General features: G+C 44.0%; 1 protein-coding gene across 2 annotated transcripts in view; it reads left to right on the top strand.

The window, feature by feature from the left end:
• PPP3CA (protein phosphatase 3 catalytic subunit alpha) overlaps positions 1-2,904 on the top strand; it is a 186,194-nt gene extending 183,290 nt beyond the window's left edge. For both annotated transcript variants that reach the window (XM_033059998.1, XM_033059997.1), the window contains one exon: positions 1,155-2,904. In XM_033059998.1, coding sequence (XP_032915889.1) covers positions 1,155-1,348 — 194 coding nt within the window. In that variant the 3' untranslated portion in view covers positions 1,349-2,904. The remainder of the gene's footprint in view (positions 1-1,154) is intronic.
• Positions 2,905-22,283: the final 19,379 nt, after the last annotated feature.

Here is a 22,283-nt window from a genome sequence, read left to right as displayed (position 1 = left end):
TATTTGGGGATAAGGAGAAGAGAAAAAGGGAGGAGTACTGAATTCAGTCTCTGAAACTCCCCTACTGTTTTCTCCCCAGGGAGTTTGCAGTTTCCTGGTACTAACACACCATTTCTGCTGTATGGCATGTTATGATAGAGGCCTAGCAGAAGTTCCAGTTCTGGAAGTGCAGAGCATTGATTTGGTACAGATAAGAGAAAAAATACACAGAAGGCTGTGACAATTTATCTTTGAGGCTGTGACCTGCTGTTTGCCTACACTGCTTTTTTTTCTCTTTTGCTTTAAATCTAAAGGTCTTCAACACTTCAATTAGAGAGAGAATAAAATTAAACAAAAATCACAGTCTGTGAATATATTCCTCAGCCTGTAGCTTCCATTTGATGTTGGTGTGGCCTCCTCACCACTGTCTCTGCTAAAAGGCAGATCAAAAATCCTCAGGATCAATTGGAACTTTGGTCCTTTGTCAGTGCATTTCCTAAGCTAAATGATATAGCTGTTCCAAAATGACAATATCCCTGATCCATGTTGCACAGTGTTCCTGCCATTTGACTCAAGCTACTTTATAGAAGCCCAGGGTTGTATCAGAGAGGATAATTGCCCCAAGCAATCAACAAGCAGCTCACCCGTGTTGAGAACAGAAGGCAACTTGCTCTAGGGTCACCACAGATCTTCCTTAGCTTTAATGTATATCCCACCAAGTGGCCTCACCATGTCATCACCTGGAAGTAGCCAGCACTTTTTGCATGATCTTTGAAGGTCAGATGGGAGTTTTGCCTGATGAAGGGCATTAGAGCAAGGCACGGTGTCCTAAGGCTGTAATTGATGTCAGCAAATGCCAACTCACCAGCTCAGGGCTGTGCCCTCAGCATGATTCCAAAGTGCCAACTGTAATTTCATCTTGGTGTTCTAAGCTGAACCCCAGTGGACAACAAAATACTGGAAGTTGATCATGTTGAAAACAACAATTGTGTTGGAAGGGATGGTGGTGGTAAGCCCCCAGTTCTTTCTGAGTGTGGTAAGGAGTTGGTGGTGGTGTCAGATCTTCTCATTGCCTCCTTCCCAAAGAAGGACTCTCACACTCGTTGCTAAATTGGGGAAAAAGCTGCTGAGAGTTTTGTCTTGCTAATTTTATTTTTCAATAATCCTTTATTTAGCTATCAAAGGATTTTCACCCCAGCATAAGATCACTAGCTTCGAAGAGGCCAAAGGCTTAGATCGAATTAATGAGCGAATGCCTCCGCGCAGAGACGTGCCATCTGATGCCAACCTTAACTCCATCAACAAGGCAATCTCCACAGAGACTAATGGCACGGACAGCAACGGCAGTAATAGCAGCAATATCCAGTGACCACTGTCTGGGAGGGGGGTTGAGCTGCAGGGCGCGATGGGGTTGCTGCACGTCAGCAGTGGGATGTTCTTGCCTCTGATAATAGCTTACTTGCTCTGGGGGCCAGGTGTTGGATTCAGTTTACAAAAATCATCATCAAAGAGATCGTCAACTTTAATTTGGTGGGAGGGCGGGTGGGGGAGAGACACCTCCTTTGGATATGCCTTTAAATGCTTGTAGAAAAACGAAAGCTCATGCTGGTATATATTGCAAAGTTAGGGGAATGAACATGTTTTCCTACTACATTGGGAACGTCTAGCTATGTTACTGAAAGGCCTTTTATTATGTTACTGGACATGAAAACTTTGTTTAATTTCTTACTAACTGTTGTACGTTTACAGTTGCAGCACTCAACATCTACAACATCAAAACATTTTTAACAAAATGTACAAATTAAATAAGGACTATTTATTGATAATGTTTTGCTACTCTTGTCAGACAATGGCTATGAAATAAATTAGGCACTCTTTAAAAATATAGAGAAAAAAAGAAAAAAAAAAGCTGGAAATTTGTTTAAAATGCCAAAAAAAAGAGAGAGAGAGAGTGAGAGAGAGCGAGCGAGAGCGACAGTTTAATTTTGTACAGATTACGCTTACCTCAGGTTTCTTTAGTGTGCTTCAATGCCCTTCTTTAAATATAACATTTATCTTACTAATTTGGCAGCAATTATCTTTTTCTTTGTTTTAAAAAAAAAACTGGAATAATAACATTTATCCTTTTTTTGCTGTTTATATTTAGGGGGGTTTGGTTTGGGAGGTTTTCTGGGGTTTTTTTGGTAAAACAAGTCTTGGTTGTGGCTTGCTGAATTTAAATATTTATGAGTGGTGCATTTTTAAGTATAGTGAACAAGACACCATATTAAGTGCAGTGAAAAGCATCTATATTCTGTAAAAATCTGCCTATGCATGTTTTTTAAGAAAAAATGGCTGTATAGGCCTGTATGGGACTGTAATGCGCTTAGTGGTCTGACTTATACTGGAAATGTATGTATACTGGCGTACTTTATATTCTCTAAAAAGAAAATGCTTAATGCCTTTGAAATTTTGTAATCAAAAAAAAGCTTTGAAAAATCTAAGGGGGGAGAGTATTCTTAAAGTTTTTAACATAAGCTTGTCAGTGCACATATAGATGGGTAGCATGTTTAGCAAACCTTGTGAAATTTAAATAAGTTTGTAGTTACATGTGAAATTCTAAATGCATGATAACTGTTAATGTCATAATGGTTTAGTCATTTTGTTCTGTTTTGTCACGTGCCACAAAATGTGTAATTTTTTCACTTTTTTCCCTTTGTATATCAGTTACGGGTTTCAACTTGTTCATTCTAAAAAAGAAAAGGAAACAAAACAAACAGTCCATTGATATTTTTTAACAATTGTATAAGTGCCCAAGTAATTCACTACAGCCTACAGCCTTGCCTTTGTAATTTGACTTCGAAATGTTGGCAATCAAAGCATGCACTTGTAACAATGAAAGAAGCATTTTATATTACTACTCAATAAAAATGTGCATGAACTTAAGCATTCTTCCCTTTCTTAGTGTCTCAGTGGGAAAAGCACACAGGCACCATGTACATGTGCTCCTTGCTCTCTTTTGCTTTGGACAGGAGAAGAATACTGGTGTAAGAGATGAGTGACTTGTTTCACGATTCAAGGTCAGTTCTTTACTGAGAAATAAACCCCTGTGTTACCCAGCTGTTCTAGGCTACTGAATCTCTGCAAACTTCCCCAAAGGTCAGGTTAGAATGTTGGGTTTTCACTAAAATGAGTAGGATGTAACCCACAAATGGCGTGCACAAGAAAACAAGTGTGCTCTTGAGTGCTTTCTCCTTATCTGGAGTGTTTCAAAAGGTCAATGAGTATCATTTACAATAATGACAATTTTATTTCAAATACTCTCTCTTTTAGTCAGAGAAGAACTGTCAAAGCTATGTCTTCTCACTTTCTCCCTAACTGTGCTCAGCATCCTTCCTAAGTCCATCATCCTGTGAAGAACTGACAGATGATGCCAAATGCTACAATGATGTGGGTATTGCCTTAGTCTGCCTTTCAGGTACCATTATTAAATATAGGCTCAGTGCCTGCTTTCTTACATGTTTTTCCCACTTTACCTCTTGCTAATTCTGACAAAATATGACAGGTGGCAAAAAATAAAGAGGTTTCATAATATCTGGGACTATTTCAGATGTAGTTTTTCATTTCAGATTGTGTAGAGGTGCAGCACAGACACATGGAGTCTGTGTGTTCATCTGCTGGGTGGAGCTGTTTGTCCCTGTGGGTCACGGGCACGGTGCATGCAGAAGGCAGTGGTGACAGTTTGCGTGACCGCTGTGCGTGCCCGCTGAGCCCCGTGCTCACGGAACAGCACAGGTTACCTGAGGTGAGTTCTCCTATGGGGACGCCCTGTGCCACACATGGCAGCACTGCTGGGCAGCACGGCAGCGGCTGCTGTCTGCTTGCATTTCACTTGGGCCCTGGCAGTTCCACCAGCCAGTCTGACAGCAAGAAAGGGGTTTTTCTGCTCAGCAGTGACTGTGCATAGGCCTCTCAACTGGTAGATGTAACCCAAAAGATCTGTGCTACAAATCAGAGGTGGGGCTGGAAATGTCTGTTGTACTTGCTGAAGAGTTTATTAGATAAGGAAGTCAGCCCAGGAGGAGTGATCCACTAGGGAATGTACAAAGTGTCTGGTCACAAAGGGGATTTTTTTTACATCTCAGAAGAATGAAAAGTGTCTGGATCATGAAATGTAGCAGTGTCCTGTGTGTCCAGGTAGGACAGCCTGGCTCCTTCCTGAAGCAAGCTCTGCCATTCTACTGGGGACATGGGGCAGTTTCTGGATGCTCCAAGGGACAGTCTAAGCTATACCCAAGTGTTCCTGGAAGGACCAAAAACAACTTCCAAAGCTTGTCTCATTTCAGGGCATCCTATCTCTTCCAGCTTTCCTTATTTTTTCCTAATGCAGAAGAGAAACTGTGGATGAATTTGAAGGAAAACCCTACTGTCACTGAAGGCTGAGTTTTGGATTCTGTGGTCTCATCAATGATGTGTCATGCACTGGACTGGGTCTCCCAGTACAGATTTCTTCCTTCTTACCGAATACCCCACCTTAATGCCAAAACTATCTTTGGTGCTTACTTGAGAGATTGCCGGTGTTTTTTAACTGCTTGAATCTTGCTGTGTGAGATAGTATTTGATACATATCTTCTATTTTATGCACTATCATAATTTTGCTTTTCAACAGCTATTAAACATGAAGTGCATTAGCTCTTGGTGTGTAGTTTTTGCAGAAGACAGCATTCAAATTTTGTCTGGGTTTTCCTCCAAAACTGCAGCGGATTTAACCTTGCTTAATTTTGTGCCAGTGTTACCAACTGTTGGGCACAGGTAGGAATTCTTTCAGCATTTTCCTCTTCTGAAGCCTCTAGAGGAGTCCTGATCTCTCTTCTCCCTAGTTTTAGTTTTTAGTGAAGTGGCATTCAGAGTGTAAAATAATGAAAATTTGGGGACATTTTCTGGGTGCAAGCTGAATTTACAATTTTAGTCCTTAGAAATCGGTTTCCCTTCTTTTTTCAAGATACTGTTGCTCAGATTAGTCAGATTGATGAGTCTTCCCACTTCTTTGACTAAGAGAGGGATGTGAGAATCAGCTATTCCAAATGTTGAATAACCACAGGCACCAAAACAACCATTTGAAAAAATAGTTTTCAGTTTGCTTTCTTAGTTGCTTTTGTAATGATGTTTAATCCCTTAAAAGTGACCATTTGGGGCATGCAAAAAGATGAGCTTTCTTGGTCTTCAATGTTTTAGGAAAGAATATATTTACATTCACATTTTCATATGTAAATATTTATACTGTGGGCACTTTCATGTCAGTAAAAAAAGATGAGATGGAGCTAGAGATAGGGGTTGGGTTTTGTGTCTTGCTGAGCTAACTTTGCAGTATCAGGCCTGCTAAACTTTATGAAATAAAGACCCTGATTTTTTTAAAATATGTTTTTTAAATAACTCGAGAGCAGTTTAAGTTTTACATGTGACACCAGGTTTCATCAAGCTGACAGATAGCTGTGTGGTCTGGGCAGTATTCTGCAATATTCTGCCAATGATTGCATTGGGAAGGGCTGCTTTGGCTCTGTCATCCCTGTCAGAAGCTTGTTTTAGGTAAAGTTACTTGTCAAAGAATGTTCTAAGGGACTGATTTAGCCATCAGTGAGAAGCCTGCAGGCATGATGACAGACATGACAGTATCTGCTCCTTTGTGAAACCCCACTTGTGGCCATCACTAGTTGCTCTGGGATTCCCCACGGCTCCTTTTCCCTTTTGGGCAAAGCCTGGCACAGTTGTTTGCTGGAAGTTTGGATCTGGACACCCAGTTAGGCAATTCTTAGAGCAGCAAGACTTCAGAAAGAGGTGATTGTTTCATATTTTAGCTTTTGCATTCTTGAGGCAGTTGATGCTGATGACCATGCTGTGATTGAGCAAGCCCACTGCTCTCAACATTTGGCTATTTAATAATCTCTTTTGCTTTAAATGAGCAGTTGAACACTGTGACCTGGACTAATTTCCCAGTGTTATGTGCCAGAGAAGACTGGCATAGAACATAACTGCTGTTATGTTACAGCACTGAGATCAGCTCCTCCAACCTCCCCAGCAGCTCACATAGGATCAGCTGGAGCAGGTTGACTGGGGCCATGTACAGTCAGGTCTTGACTATCTGCAAGGATGAAGACCCTCTCTGGGCAAGCTGTGGAGTCCTTGAGAACTCTTAGAGTAGAAGAGACTTTTCCTTACATTTAAAAATTTGCTGTATTTTAGTTTGTGTCCAATGGCTTTTGTCCTGTTGCCAGGCCTCACCAAGAAGAGCATGGCTCTTTCTTTTTACTCCATTAAGTACTTCTACACTTTTTTTCCAGGCTGAGCAGTCCCAGCTCTCTCCATCTCTTAATCACCTTTGTGGTCCTTTGTTGAACTCACTCCATGAAGTCCATGTCTGTCTTGTGCTGGGGAGCTCAAACCTGGATACTGCTCCAGGTGTGTCTCACCAGTGGAGAGTGAGGGGGGAAAAAGACTTTACTGCACATTGCCATTAAATTTCTACAACATATGACAGCAATTTAAGACAAGTGAAGACATTTCTGGCATTTTAAGTTGAAGAGATGGGAGCTATACCTCAGAAAGTGGAAGCAGTAGTGGGACATTTCAAGTGCAGAGCTGAGATGTACCAAGGTGCAGATCCAAGAAGGTAAGAGAAAATAAATGCCTTGCCAGAGAGTACAGTGAAAGACTGGAATAATAATAAATTATTATTTTAATAAGTATTTATTAATAAATAGTGATCAAAATAAATTTGATTGCCAGATTATCCAGGTATCAATTGCAAGAGGGAGGATCCTCTTTACTCTCTGTCTACTGCTGTGTCCTACCTACTGCTGATCCTTCAGAAGGTAAAGTAGGCATGAGAAAAATCTCACCAAGTTTTTACAGAGGGGAATAGTCCTTTCCTGCATTCAGCAAGCAAGTGACTGAAGCATGTGATATGTATAAAGTCATTATTGTGGTGCAGATCTGCACGTTATCCGGACATCACATAAATGAGAGATCTTGTGCCTCCCTGGGGAGGGAGAAGTAACCTTCTGACTAGGTTGCCTGAGGAGGAGGTAATTTGTTTATCTGTCACTTGGTGCTTTATTGTTTTCAGTACATATTTAAGAAGCTTTGTATTCAGACTGCATTTTTCTAAAAAGAAAGAGCACTCTGAAGGGAATATGGGTCTGACACTCTGGCTGAGCTTAAATAAAGCTGCAGAGCTGATGGACTGAGAAGGCCCTGCAGCCATGGACCAGAGTGCCAGAGAAAGGAAAGAAATGAGTAGTGTAACTGGGAGGAGGGGTTGGGTTATTTATTTTATTCCTTTTTCAAGGTAGCTAGGAGAAGGGAGGGTAGTAGCAGTGCTATGCTGGGAGTCTGAGATGATAAGGAAGCTGTACCAAGCTCCCAGGGCTTTGGGTAGGCTATGACAGAAACTAGGCTGATAACATTCACCTTAGACTAGGTCTGCACTTAGAGACTATAGTGGAGTTCAGGTGCTGACCTGAAGGCAGTCATGTAGAAAAGGAAAGCAGGCAATGGCATGGGAAGTAAAGTTTCAGAGGGCAGACCTGTGATAAGGAACAAACTGGGATTCAGAACCCTGACAGAGGAAGAAGAACAGATTGTGGGATAGAGTGATACATTTATTACATGCTGAAGAGTTAAATCAGCTCAGCCTTAGTGCAAGGATGCTTGTTACTAAGGAGTTTGGACCTTGTACCAGGGAGTTGCTGTGAAATCAGCTGGGATGACTGGCTAAAGTCTGGGCTCTCTGCAGGATGAGAGAGCAGGAATTATGAGGACCTTAAATCTCGACTGGCCTTGTATGGTAGGGCTTGCAACTAACATCTCAGAGAAAAATAAAAAGCTAACAAGGAATGGAAAAATGATCTGTTAGACAAGTAAGCTGGACATGGCAAGTAAAGTCTAGGAATACAGTGAAAACCAGTGTAAGTCCAGCTAAGTTATCTTTGCTGATCATGGTTGAAAAGCAGCAGAAAACTTTTTCAGACACTTGAGTAGAAAAAGCAAGGTTAAATAAGTGGGAAATGATGCAATGAGAATAAAGGAGAGGTCTAAAGTATTGGCTAAAGGACTGTGCAAGGAAAGCCAAAAATGAGATTTAGAGTATGGAAACAAGGACTACAGGAGTCGAGACAGAAGCAAGTTAAGAGTTGCAAGCACTTATTCCAGGAAATTGCAAAATTTTCTTTCCTAGTCACAATAGAAAATACCATATTTGCTTGCTCGTCAAATAGCAGTGGTCTTTAACAGCTCTCTGAATGGGTGGTATGTTTTAAAAATATTCTTGGGGAATATGTTGGCACATAAATTTATATACATCAGGAGCAACCACAGGGTGATTGGTCTGAGAGTAATCATATGCAAGGATTTAAATCTTGAAGAAAACTGATCACAATGTGTGTGAGGGGCTGTTTGCTGCAGTACTGTGTGGCAGACACAAATTATGAATGTTAGGAACATGTACAAGAAAACTGAAGTGGAAAGGAACCAGATGGAGGGAAGATCACAATTGTCAATGTTGGAGAGGCCGTTTCAGATACTGAAAAGGTTCCTCAGATGTAGCAGATGGAAATTTAGCAAAGCAAGAAATGCTTGTGGCACTGTAAATTGTTTCATGCTTCCCTTTTTTTGCATCTGCCTCTCCATCCACTTTCAACTTTCCTGGGAGACTAGGATTACTGAGAGGCATTAGGATTCCTAGGAGGGATCGCTGCTGGAAGGAAGTTCTTCCACATGTTTCTCTTCCTGTTCCTTATTTTCTTCCCCTCTTGTCCCTTTTTCTCTTCTGTCCCTCGTTCTTTTGCTTTATTACAGCCACCATTTTGTCCCTGGTTCCTTTTCTCAGATCCGCTGGGGGGCTGCCGCTGCCTGTGTGCAGTGCTCAAGCTTTTTGTTCTCATTAACAGAGTCAGGACTGTTCTTTGGGAATAGGTGGTGTTAGGAAAACACTGATATTTGTAGGGAAAAGGTGACTGGACAGGAGAAGAAGATAATTTTTCACTTAGCAGATGGGGAAATAACACTGGTAACAAGCTTGTGGATATATTGTGCAAAGTGCTGATGTTGCTGCAGAAGTAGGTTGGCATCAGTGGGTAGTAGAACTGATCCTTGCTGAGGAGCTGGAGGGGAAAACAAGCAGAGGGATCAGCTCTGGGTAGGGGGAGAAAGGGGGCTTCTGGCCTTTTCTACCTCTTTGTGGCTATTTCAGTTATAGTGGAGAAAAAAAATAATGGTTTTGCCTTCACTATCTCCCAGCAAAGTTTGTGTTGGCCCTTTCACCCCTACAGTTTTTTCTTGTAAGGAGTGATTCATGCATGTGCTTGCATATAGAAATAGATTTGCAAGACTTGCCAAACAACGCACCTCCTAAAAGCACAGCTGGGTGCTGACACCGCAGTGTTTCCCTCAGTCCAGAAAGTTAAATCCAGAAATAACCTTCCATTTCTAACAGCTCAATGACTCACCCAGGCTTTGGGAGGGTGCAGGGATTCCCGGCCCCAGAAAGCCCCTCTGCTGCTGCTGCTGGCAGGGGACTCAGGGGGATCTCACTGCCAGGGAAGCAGCTCCTGGTGGAGCCTGCACTGGGAGATGCCATCCAGCACACCAAGTCAGAGCAAGTTGCTTCTGTGGGGACCAAGAGCTTTACACCCAAAGGGGTGTAAAAGCAGGCATGCCCTGGCCCAGGCTCCCTAGGGATGTGTGTCTGCAGCTTCCCAATGAGGGGAATGATGTCAGTACTCATGGTCCTGATTCCCCAGCTTCCCAGCCATGGTTCCCACTGTGGCTCGGCTGGAGGCTTCTAAATGACATGTTTTGTGTTAAAACCACCAAAGCCATCATGTGGATTGTCTGGAACTCAAGGGGCTCATCCTTGTGAACGAGCACCTCTGGGGTGGTCTTCTGTAATGACTGAGAATATGTGCCATGACATCTACTAGAATCTAATTCCAACCTCCCCCACCATGGCAGGGGGGATTGGAACTGCTGAGTTCCCTTCCAACCCAGGCCATTCTATGATTCTATGATCTACAGTGATTATTCTATTAAGATATAGATAGCCACTAAGATAAAGATATCCATGCACTAGTTACAGAATAGACAGTTGCTCTGCACTGCCTGGAATTTCTTGCTGGGCTGGTTCTTTGGCATCTTTGTTCCCGTGTGAGTCCTAGAATGTGAAGATTTAAATAAACTATCTATGGAAATACTTTACCACTACCAATTCACTACCTGTGAATTGTGCTTTTATTGTTGTTTTTTAACACAGGTAACCCAAGTTCACCTTTGTATGTAGTGCATCAAAATTACTCCTAGCTCCTCACAGCTTCATCAGGAGTGTGAATGTAGCATCAGCACAGGCTCTGCCTCCAAGAAATTACATACATAGATGTGTGTGTGTGTGTATATATATATATCTGTATATTACCTAGCATGGGTGTTTTGGGGAAAGAATATGATCTTTTTTCAGCATTTAGATTGTCTCAGTATCACACAGTTATCAAGAGACAAAATGTAAAATTGGGATATTGCCATGTCTGCCTTTTTTCCCCCCTTGCTGTGTCGGCATGTGTAATCTGGCCCTTCTGCCTTTCTTCGCTGTCCTTTCCTAGAAAGGACTTTCTAGTCCCAGTCTGGGATAACTGAAGCACAGAGATGACCCAGTGATGGCTTAAAGCCTCTCAGCCTGGCAATAGCACCAAGAGCACCTGCAGCCCATCCCCACAGCACTGGGTCCAAGGGGACTGGGGCTGGGAGGGATAACTGCAGCTCACTAAGCCAGGATTTCTCAGGAATCAGAGCACAGCCCAGCAAACTTTAGAGCTGAAAAGTATGTGTGTGGGGAACATTATTGTTACTTTTCCTACTGTTGCTGGCCTGGCAGCCTTGCCTGCCCTTAACTGCATTTCCTTCAGGTGAGGCAGGAGGCCAGAGGTGACCCCATAAGGTGAGGATGTGCTGCAGAGGGGTCAAAGCCAGCAGCCAGGTCGGGAGCTCGGCTGCTCAGAGCACACTGCACGTGTTTGCAGAAAACCTGAGCCTGTGGGAGCTCGGGGGCTGCCTGGTCAGTCACTGGATTCACATCAGGATGATGAGAGCTCGTGTGTTATGGCAAAAATATTCTGTGCAGTTCAGCAAACTTTGCCAGAGCATTCTCAGGAGAAGAGAGCCATACAGTGCAGAGCAGCAGGACAAAGGGGTATCTGGACTACTTAGAGCTGGAAGGGAGTTTTGGGCAATATTATTAATGATGCAGTGCTTTTTTTTAGTGCAGCTTGTAGGGGAATATCTTTGTATCTAATGGAATAACTGACATTATTTCCTGGCTCTGAAATATTTCCAGTCTCCTTTAGTATCACATGTAAGGGAGAGGTCTCAGGGATTGCCTGTTTGCAAGAGTAGTGAAAGGCCTAGGCTCAGAGAATGGAAGGAAGTACAAGAGGAATGAGAGAAAATACAATTTTAATAGCAGAAAATGCATTTTTCCCAAAGCTCCTATTTTTCTTTTTATAACAAAGATTAATTAAGGATAAAACCCCCTGAAATACATATGATTTGAAGGAGATCAGCTGAGAATGAAGCTTTAGCAAAATTGTCAAAAGACTAAACACATCATTTATCTCTGCAACACAGCTGAGATGCAACAAAAAGTGCATTCTGCTGAGCACTGAAAATTAAATTAAGTCATGCTTGTGTGAGCATTTGTACATCACTAGAATAAAACCCTGGAGTTTTGTGATTGACTTGGGTACTAAAGTCTTTGGGATGTCTGTTGTAGGCTGGGCTTGCCTGGTTACAGGCAGGCTACTGCTCCATCACAGTGAATCCACAGTGGCTGCCGAGAACTGCCTTGGAAATCACTGTCCCTGGAAGGGTTCAAAAGCCGTGTGGATGTGGCACTTAGGGATGTGGATTAGGGGTTAGACTCGATGGTCTTAGAGCTCTTTTCCTACTTTAATAATTCCTTCTGATCACCCAGACTTCCAAGCCTTTGGTGAGGACCTTGTCCTCCTCAAAAGCTGCCACCATCCTCAGTGATGTGCAGGGTGGTTGGTGGCTGCCTGATGTCCCACAGCCTTCTCCTGACTCTTCAGCTTCTGAGTGTAGCTCAGAACAGCAAAGGCTTGCAAGGTACATCCTTCAAGGGAATCCTTATGGAACCTCCCCTGAGCTGAATTGCACCTCCTGGAAAAAAACAGAACTGTAATTACTTTCTCTTTTTCCTTTTTTATGACAGGCAATTAATTCAAACATCCAGCAAAAACCCTCAGAGAGGCCAGGCTATTTCTGGGCACGGGGAGCAGCAGCAGGGCCCCAGTGAGGAGCTGGCAGTGCCATCACCCCCAGCCATGTGAGGTTCAGAGCATCCGGGCCTCTGCATCCCTATGTGTAAATGAAGCCAGTTTCCATGGTGACAGGGGGTCTTACTAAATATGGCCTCTGATGCCCAAAATCTCGTAGGTGGTAACAGCTGGGGTGCATGCAGGGTCCCTGCCAACACCAGAAACCAGCTGGTGTGGCTCCCCACAGGGAAAGTGCTTGCACTGGTGGGTGAACGAAGCCCCTCTGGTGACTCTGGTGGTGGTGATGTTAATTTTGGGTTGCTGATTTCTATCTTCCACAGTGCCCCAGATGATGCAGACTGGCTCGGGGCCCCTGTGCCACAGCTGATAAGAGGCTGCAGCAGATTTATCTTAGGAGAGCAGGGGGGACTTGCAGCCTTTTCTCTCCTTGACGTGGCAGGGTCCCTTGCTTAAAGCAACGTAGCCATTCCCATGCCTGTCTGTACAGGGCTGCATGCAGGGAGGGTGAGATTACACCTGATACAATTATCAGCCTTGTAATTACATGCAGCAGCCCCAGACACCCTCTTGGGTTTACTGTACAAATCCAGTAAGGCTCAGGTATGGGAGTATTAGAAGCTAAGGAAAGCTGTGTTTGCCAGACCTCTTCCCGCAGCTTTCATCGAGAGCTGTGGTGTGTGATGCTGCAATGTGTGCAGAGCTGGAGGGCTGGCTGTGCGTGTGTCCTCACGGCTCTGCTGGGCACTGTCCCACTGAGGAGAGGCAGGAGGTTCACATGCTGGATGTTATAACATGGGGATCCCCCCCAGGCACGGGGGTGGCTTTTGCTCACAGGAGGTGGGAGCTTTGCTGTGCTGTCTGCCCATCTGCGCAGCTCTCACGCTGAGCTGGGGGTTGTTGGAGCAGTAGGACACGAATCCACAGTGCTCCCAGCTCCCTGCAACAGCCTGAGCAGCTTCTGGGCTCCCCTCCCAAGAGATTTCAGTGCAAGGTTCCCCACAGTGTGGAGCAGGACACAGGAGTCCAGCCCTCACTGACAAAAAGCTCCACTCGGGTTTTGGAGCCAGCAAGGCAGGCCAGCAGGAGCCACATACTCATCTCTGCAAGCTGTGGGAGATGCAGGTGGGATGAGATGGAGCTGGAGCATATAGGGAAAAGGTGCAAGGTGAGGATCCCCTTATGCCTCACAGCATGCAAAGGAAGAGAAGGGAATACATCAGAGGATACAGCTCCTGCTTGAGCTGTGTCCCAGAGCTTCCCAGCTTCTTGGAGCAGCCAAAACCCTTCCAAGACAGATTTCCTGAAAAATGACAAATAGCTCATTCTTGAGGTATGAGGCATTGGGAGAAAAAGGGCAAGGAGTGAGAAATATGATTCTGCAAAACTTCCAGAAGACATTGCAGCTGATACATAACAGACCTAGAAGCAAAGGCAGAGAAAGAGGGAGGAAGCCTGCGAGACAGCCCTGCAATGGACAGCTGCTTGCTAGAAAAGCAGAGAGAGAAAAGGGGGCCAGGCACACCAGTTTTGCAGAAGAAAAACACATATACATAAAGAGAGGTCAGCAAGAGGAGTTACTGAGGTGGTATGAAGGCCATCAGGGTCATCCACCCTCAGCAGGTGCCCCAGTACAGGAGTGGTGGCTTCTGTGCTGGGTGTGCTCTCCAGGCTGGTCCAAGGCACTTGGCCAAGTGTGGGGCACATGGGGCTGGGGCTGGGGCTGAGCTGGAGCTTTTAGCATCCAAGGGGGCAGAGAAGAATTTCGTGGGAATAGGGGAGGGAGTCTGAAGGAATGGAAATCACACATCACCCTCGTTTCCATTTCACAATGGAGGCGAGGAGGTGTCATTTGGAGGTTGGAGGTGGTTGTACTTTTTAAATAGTGAGTGAAATGTGAAAAATAAAATTGTTCCTGGTACTACACCCTTGGAATGATTTATGTTGGTATTTAATCCTGCATGTGTTTGCCTACCCACCATGTTCTGGTTTTTCTCTGCACTTCTGGGAAAGCAGTGGGGAAGCAGCACGCTGCTAATTACAACCCAGGGCTGTTTGGACATGGAGGAGAGAGGTGAAGAGGAATAAATAAATGAATGAAAAGTCCATCACCAGAATCCATGAATATGGGTCCCATTCTTGTATTCCAGGGAGATTGCAAGGTACTGGCAGCAATTTGTCAGAGTCTGGCTGCCTCAGAGTTGGACTGGTGGCAACATTTGGTCTCCATCATTTGCACTGCTGAGACCAGATAACATGTGTTGGTGTCAGGGTCTTATTTGGGGGCATCTACATGGCCAGGGTGATGCATCTGCCCCAGCCCTGCAGGGGCAGGAGGAGGATTTTGGGGCTGTTGCTGGTTGCAGGGTGGGACAGATGGCTGCTGGGGAATGCTGGGGGATGCCCAGGGAAGCACGGTGTGCTGCACACTGTGTGTGCTGGCAGAGATGTTTGCTTTTATGGCAAGCATATCTCAAGAGCTTATGTTTAAACTCCCAGGCTGTCCTTGCATCCATGTGCTGTTGGACTGCACAGTTGTATCCTTCATTAAAAACAAATGTGAAAGCACCTGCGCTGCCTCTGGTCAGGGACTCAAGCCTTGGTAACAGGAGCATGAGGAGTGAGGGAGGGAGCAGTGGTGGGCACATGCATCCCCAGGATGTTCCTTTTGCTTCCTCCCCACAAAATCCTGGTGTCTTGGCTGGGGGGGCTGGCCAGAGGGAGCTGTCAGTGGATGCAGGTGGGGGCTGTTGCTGCCTGCATGGTTCCCACTGCCAGTCAATTAATAAATTAAGCTTTCTGGCACCTTATCAGATCCACAATTCAGTCAGTTTAGGCTCCCTGCGGCAAGTCATCCGTGACTGTTTTTATTCACTTTTCTTTCTGGCTGCAGATCCCTCAGCAGGCTGCCTCAGGCCAGAGGAAAATCAGGCAAACTGTTCTCAAAATGGGGGTGATGAGTGTTTTCCCTGCTCAGAGCTCTGCCTTGGAAGTTTGGCTGAGCTCTCTGCATCATCTCCTTGAGCCCATCACCTTGGCATGGTTCAGAGCAGTTGTGCAGTGGCCAAAAACCATTTTTTTTCCCCTCCTTGGGTAGAGTTCTTTTGCTTTGCTTCAGGTTCTGGGGGGGATTCATGGGCTTTTGGTTCATTTGCACAAGGTCACATTGGCACAAGCAGCTGGTGGATATGGGGAGAACACACATTCCTGAGGCACTTTCTGTGGGAAGCATCTGCTCTCTTCCCTCTATCAGGGAGCACAGCACTCACAAGAGTTCTGGGGATAATGGAGCTTTTTCCTCACACACCTTCCCCCAAGCCTGGTGGTTCTTGTAGAAACAGTCCATTTCTTTGGCAAGGAGCTGTGCAAAAGCTATACTCCTTAGGGATGCGCTGGTGGTGCTCATTTCCATTTCTGCCTCTGTGCCAGCTCTGGAGGCAGCCTGGGAGCTGGTATCTGACTGGTCCCAGTGCCTCTGATGCCCCTTGAGACCTGATGAATGAAATATGAAAAGAGGAAAAAACCCCTCATCCTGCTTTTTGAGGTACTTGTCGTTTTTTTTTTTTTTTTTCCTCTTCAGAAGACAGAGCACTGGGAGGTGTTAGATTATTTCCCCTCCATCAACCTTTGTCTTTTCAAAGAACAAAGGTGTTGGAGGAGAGAAATGGAAGTCAGTATTTGTATTTTTCAATGGAAAAGCAAAGAGTCCAAATCCCTCCAAACTTTGACATGTACAGTTATTCTTTCCACATCATGAAATCTTTGAGGTCTGAAACTACAATTGCTTATGATCATTAATGTTGTTACTGTTTACTTGTCTTCTATTAGGTATTAAAAATGCACTCAAGGCTCACCCTTCTGCAGTGTCTGATGCAAAAAAAAAAAAAAAAAAAAAGCCATATTTTGCATTCCAGGCCCTGCTTTTTCACATTGGAGTTGCCCTCATCTCAGCAGCTATAGGACCCACTTTGAAGAGTTTCCATGCAGGCACATGCGCTGCAAACCCCAACATCTCCCTTCCCCTTTCATCCTCATTCTCCTATCACTGATGTTCTGGTCCCACAGGTTTCAACATGCAGGACAGACACACATCCAGAAGAGTGATCTGAGAATTTCCAAGCACTTAAATAATCATTCAAAAGCAAAATAACATGATTTAAAATGAAACAAATTTTCGTTGAAAATGGCAGATTTATATTCTAGGGCATATGAAGAAACTCACGGATTTAGTCAACTTGCATGGAAAAAAAACCTGAAAAACCAAAGGGGAAAAAAATCCTGCTGCAAGCAGTATTAGCTGCCAAAGCCATAATTGTTCAAAGCTGGAAATCTCTTGCTCAGCTGAACCTAGCACATTGGTATAGCATCTTAAGTGAATTAGCTGGCATTGGAAAGCTAGCGTTTCTTATAAATAATAAACCAAATGTTTTTTTCAAGTCACCCTGACAGTTTTCTTGGAAATCTGAAAATACAATACTTTTATGTTAACCAGCTGTGTCATCTGGATCAGCATTTCATTTTTCAATGGGAATTATAAAAGGTAACATCTGTAAAGCAGCACAATTCATATAGATTATGAAGTACTGCCTCTAATGCAGAAATACATCAGCTATGAAGTGCTAATTTAAAAATCATTATCCCTGTAATTTATTAATATGTTCACATTACATAGTAATTTATGCTGTTATTTTGTCACTTGTTGTCGTTTGGCTTTTATTTTTATATGTTGATCTTGTATGCACAGACAGGCTACTCAGCTGTCTGCCCAAAACACTCATGCATGCTGCAGGTGGGACTCCCTGGTCTGTGCTTTGGGATGATCCCAATTGCTCCTGCAGGCTTGGGTGCATTCATAAATGTTAAGATCAGACCAAAAAAGGAGGCAGGGCAGTGTGATCGTTGTGTTTACTGAAGGAAAGATTCTTGCTTATCTTGTTCTGAGTGTTTTGAGACTGCGAGGAGTGAGGCTGTTTTGCCAGCATGATCTTTCTTAAGAGAGATCTTTCTGCTTCTACCAACCAGACCCTTGGTACCATCAGATCCCTTCTGCAGTCACTGAGACTTTCAAATTTTGCCACACTGGGTAGGGACAAACTGCCCTAACCCCTTCCTTGTCTGAGACTTACAAAAGCCAGAGAAGGGTCTCTGTGATGAGAACTGCTGGTGGTTTATTTCCCCTTCTCTGTCTGGTAGAACTGTTCTCCAGCACATGCCCATCCTGAGTAACTCCAAAAACCCATCTCTCATGTCTGTGTGTCTCAAACCTCAGATAACAGGACTGAAGAAATAGGCACAGAGGAAAGATGTCAAAAAGGCCCACAGTGTAGCTCAGTCAAGCACTCTGATGTCTCATTTTGTCACCAAGAGCAGTCCCATGGCCAGATGAAGTCCCAGGGTGATATGTATGACTCTGGTTTCCAGAGTCTGGCTAGAAGAACTGGCATTGAGACTCCTTTTAAATCTTGAGATAGGAAAATGGCCCTGGAGAGGGAGGCCCCAGAGCAAAGCATCAGGGTTATCCTGTGCACGGTGGTGATGACAGCTGTTAGCAACCATGGAAGATTTAAATTTATTTCCATGCCCACATACATTGTCACCACTCAAATTAGAAAAGCTATCCCACAGCAACGTGAGAAATCACAGGGCTTTAAAAATACATGGTAATTAAAACTATTAGAAAAATTAAACATTTTTATACCCTCATTTTCTCAGTCCCCAGTGGGATTGTGGTACTGGTAATTTAAGATTAGGGGAGGGAAAGGAGAAGATGCACCTATCTTTGGAAGTTAATTTGGGTCTGAAGTGAAGGAGTCCATCATGTGCTACAAAAATTATCAGCAACTGCAGCTGAAGGAAGCAGAAACCACTCTATCCCACTTTTCATACAATTGTCCATATGGAAACACTTATTCGAGAAGGAGTAATTGAGAGCCTTAATATGAAAATCATTTCAGATTTGCCTCTAAACCAAAAGGTCTTTCTCCTTCAAGATGAAAACTTTGCATTAAATATTAACAAAAGAATGAAAGCAATTTCTGCTGAGCATTCCTGGTGTGCTTGTGAAGCCATGAGGAAAGAGTTCACATGGGGTTGCAGCTATGGGCTGCCCAGGGCAGGGCATTCCAGCCTCATGGAAGGCAACTGGACCCTGGCAGGGCTGAGATCACAGCCCAGAGTCAGCCTGCTCACATAATTTGAAAATGAAAAATGAGTTTCTGTTGTAATTTAGATGTATTGAGATGGTATGTCCCTTGACTCCTGTGACCCCTGTAATACCTATGGACTGGCCTTATCTCCTCTGCCTTGTCCTATTGGCAAGGTGCCAATTCCCCCTGCTTTTTCCTGACCCTAGAAAAGACCCCTGTCTTACAAGTTTCCAGAGCACAGAATGAAAGAAAAGCAGTTCCCCTCTTAGGAGGCTTACAGTTGAAACAAAGCATTTTGGGGTTGAGCTCTTTGCTGAAAACCTCTGTGTGCCCTTGGTTTTGCACAGGGTCACTGCAGCATTGTCAGGATTCAGTCTTCTCCCTTCCTCCTCCTTCTCCCACTTTGACAAACAGCAATTGTAAATAATTCAAGTCTGTAAATTGTCCAAGTCAGTGGCTACCCTTTTGAGACAGAGTTTTTAAGTGCTCTAATGTAATTTGTACAGTAGTTTGAAGTTCAGGATTACAGACACTAGGTTTTCTTTTAGGATGTTTCTGGCTACAGTAGCCTGGTTATTGGAGAAAGTTTTTAAAAAGCATATTTTCATCTCTGTCTACTTTTAGGAATGGCTGGATCTAGGTTCAGTCCATCTTCCTCTCCACATGCTTTTTGACTATAAAATTGGAAGGCTGTTGAGACATTTGAGCGCGTCCAGAGGTGGCAACAAGGCTGGTGAGGGTTTTGGAACACAAACCCTGTGAGGAGTAGCTGAGGGAGCTGGGGTTGTTGAGCCTGGAGAAAAGGAGACTCAGAGGTGACCTTATCACTCTCTACAACTTCCTGAGAGGTGGCTGTGGTCAGGTGGGGGTTGTTCTCTTTCTCCAGGCAGCAGCTGATAGAACAAGAGGACACAGTCTCAAACTGAGCCAAGGGAAGTATAGGTTGGATATTAGGAAAAGGTTTTATATGGAAGGAGTGATAAAGTACTGGAATGGTCTGCCTGAGGAGGTGCTAGAGTCACCATCCCTGGATGTGTTAGAAAAAGACTGGATGTGGCACTTGGTGCCATGGTTTAGTTGAGATGTTAGGGCTTGGGTTGGACTCAATAATCTCGAAGGTCTCTTCCAGCCTTGTGATTCTGTGATTCTGTGGTTCTCCCTGTGCAAAGGTCACGGGTGCTGGAACAATGCCCTAGATGGTCCCACCACCTTCCCCCTCTGCCCTTAAACTAAGCATTGGAAGAGAGGATGATGAGCTCCAAAAAAATGAAGATAAAGGCAAAAACTCCAAGCACATTGTCTGTCTAATTCCTGGCACAGAGCCAGGCTTCCATGCATTTAGAGCAAAGGATACAAGAAAGTATTTATTTATTGATTGAGAAATGGTGCAGGTTTCTTTGACCCGCTATCGGTTTCCAAATCTGATTTAAATAAACTCTTCCAGTGCATAAATCCAGGCAAAATGTCATTCACCATATGTTTATTACTAAAACTTGGCGCTTGCTTGCATCAAAGTAGTTTTCACACGCAGGCTGTTTGTTACAAAACCTCAGTGAGGCAGGTATAATTAGCACTAGCGCTTGAGGGGGAAAACTGGGGCTGAGAGCAGAGAAAATAATTTCCTTGCTGCTGCAGAGGGAGTCGGCGTGGGGATTTGGATTAGAAACAGCCTCTCCTACCTTCCTATTTTCTTCATGCAGATGACTAGATTTGCATCTTTTATTAATTTATAACAATTGGGCAACTGTACCAATTGTACCCATTTTAACAATTTTACCTTGCTCATTTCTTAAAGAAAGAGCTTAAAATGCTTGTAGGACTAGCTTAGAAATATCCAAAAACATGGGCTTCCTACCCAAATGGCCACAACTGCCTCAAAAGAAAGAGGTATGATTAGGTGCTGTATGCCATTTTGCATACAATTAAAGCTTATCTAGTGAAACACAAAATGCTCTCTGAATACATCTTTCATGTGCGCTTTATAAATGATCCACTCTCATAAAGCTGGCATAACTCATTCTGACAAAGCCACACAAAGAGCCTCAAAAAAACAAGTAGCTAAAGCAAGATCATTTTGTGTGAAACTCCTCCAACCCTTTACGTATCACCACTAGGATTCTTATCAAGTGCTCTGAGATGCTGAAGTTTCAGATTAAGTTTGTGAGCTCTAAGGAGGCAAAATTACAGATCTTTTTCCTTTATTTTAACTTTAGTGTTCATATGTGAGCAAACAAAATGATAGGCTGATTTTTGATATTTTCTTGTTGGCAAAACAGACCAATTAAAAGATTAAATTAATGTCCAGTTGTCCCCTTAGAGGTAAGTTCCTAATAAATATGAATCCTAACCCCTAACTGTTTGGAGGCACTTAAGTTATAAGAAAATGTTATCTGCTGCACATACTGTAGGTGTCCTTCAGCATGTGCTCAGGTAATTAGAGCTCCTGGTTTGTGGCTTCAAAACAGGCACCTGTGTGTGGTGTAGTGCCTAGCTTGCAATATACATCATGTCTTTCAGAGTTCCCATCATGTCTTGGCTGCTCCTATTCAATCTAGCAGGGTGGCATTTTGGATCATGCTTAGATGGAGGAAAGGTGTTGCAGCCCAGGGTTAATTGGTAGCAATTGCAAGTGCAGAAGGATGGTGCAGTTGGTGTGAAACATATGATCTACACAATGTCACTCAGGCTTTTCCCTGGGTCTTAGTGCAGTATCAAAGTTAAATTAATCTAGTTCCTGTTCCCAAGAAGAACTGGAGGCTGCAAAGTTATCAGTAAATTTAAGGAATATTACACTTGATGCTACTGTAATTTGGTTATAGAGCATACTATTTTAAAAGCCCTTATGCTACTATTTTACAAAAGCATTTTTAGTGCATCCAAAGAGCTACTTGTGCCTTTACAGAAAGGATGTTACCTGTCTTGTTTTCATCATTGTGCAAGAAAGAAATAAGAGCTAGATAAATTATATTTTCAAAGGATTTGTTTCCCACCTTTGGCATATTGAATTTTCTGCAGCCTGGAAGTGAACCTGCTGGAAGGGCTAAAAACCAAGCAGTATGTCGGGCTCATGGCAAATGGCTCTGATGTTTTGGGCTTATCCCACTGCCAACACTGATTTCCACACAGCACCTGCTGGGCTTGCTTATCTGCTTTTGGCTGATACTGCAGTCACAGGGGGAAAAGCCTGGAGCCAGCCATGAAGTGCAGGGGGAACACCCCAAATATTCCAGCAGACGGAAGACGGGCACGGAGAGTGGGTTATGTCTGGGTGTGCAGCTGGGCAGGTGGTGCCCCTCTGATACACTTCTGCAGGGGCAGCTGAGGTTATTCATCAACCCCATTTCCTTCTTTCCAACTTCTTTACTGCTGTTTTGTTTTGTTACAGGGGCTTTTTTCCCTTGAGGTGTTGCAAGTGGCAAAGCTTTCGCTGGTACATTGGTGGTCAGCAGGTTAGGAAGAGCCAAGTGCAGGAGAAGGCACCTGGAGTGCAGGTTGTGCTGTCAGCACGAGGGCAGGCAATGCAAGAACAGAGGGGAAAAATCATTTACCTCCTTCCTCTGCATGGGGAGGGCGCAAAGGGCTGCTCCTGCTCTACCTGTGCAGCCGCCTCTGGCTGAGCTGCCTTGGCATCTCCAGCAGAAGCAGCCTGTGGAGGGCACAGCTCCAGTGGGTTTGTACCTCCTGCCCACAGCTGTAGCACAGGACCCAGCCCTCACCCATCCACTGTCCTCATGTGCAGCAGGGATGGGGAAGTGGGAAAGAGAGAAAATGCAAAAAACCCCAAAATTCTGACAGAGGTATCAGTTTAAATATTGTATCTTTTAGAATCACTTTAAAAATC

Source organism: Catharus ustulatus, chromosome 5 (genome assembly GCF_009819885.2).
Source record: "Catharus ustulatus isolate bCatUst1 chromosome 5, bCatUst1.pri.v2, whole genome shotgun sequence".
In the NCBI taxonomy this organism is placed as follows: domain Eukaryota; kingdom Metazoa; phylum Chordata; class Aves; order Passeriformes; family Turdidae; genus Catharus; species Catharus ustulatus.
Note: the sequence above shows the minus strand (reverse complement) of the source record. Positions and strands in the feature narration are given on the sequence as shown.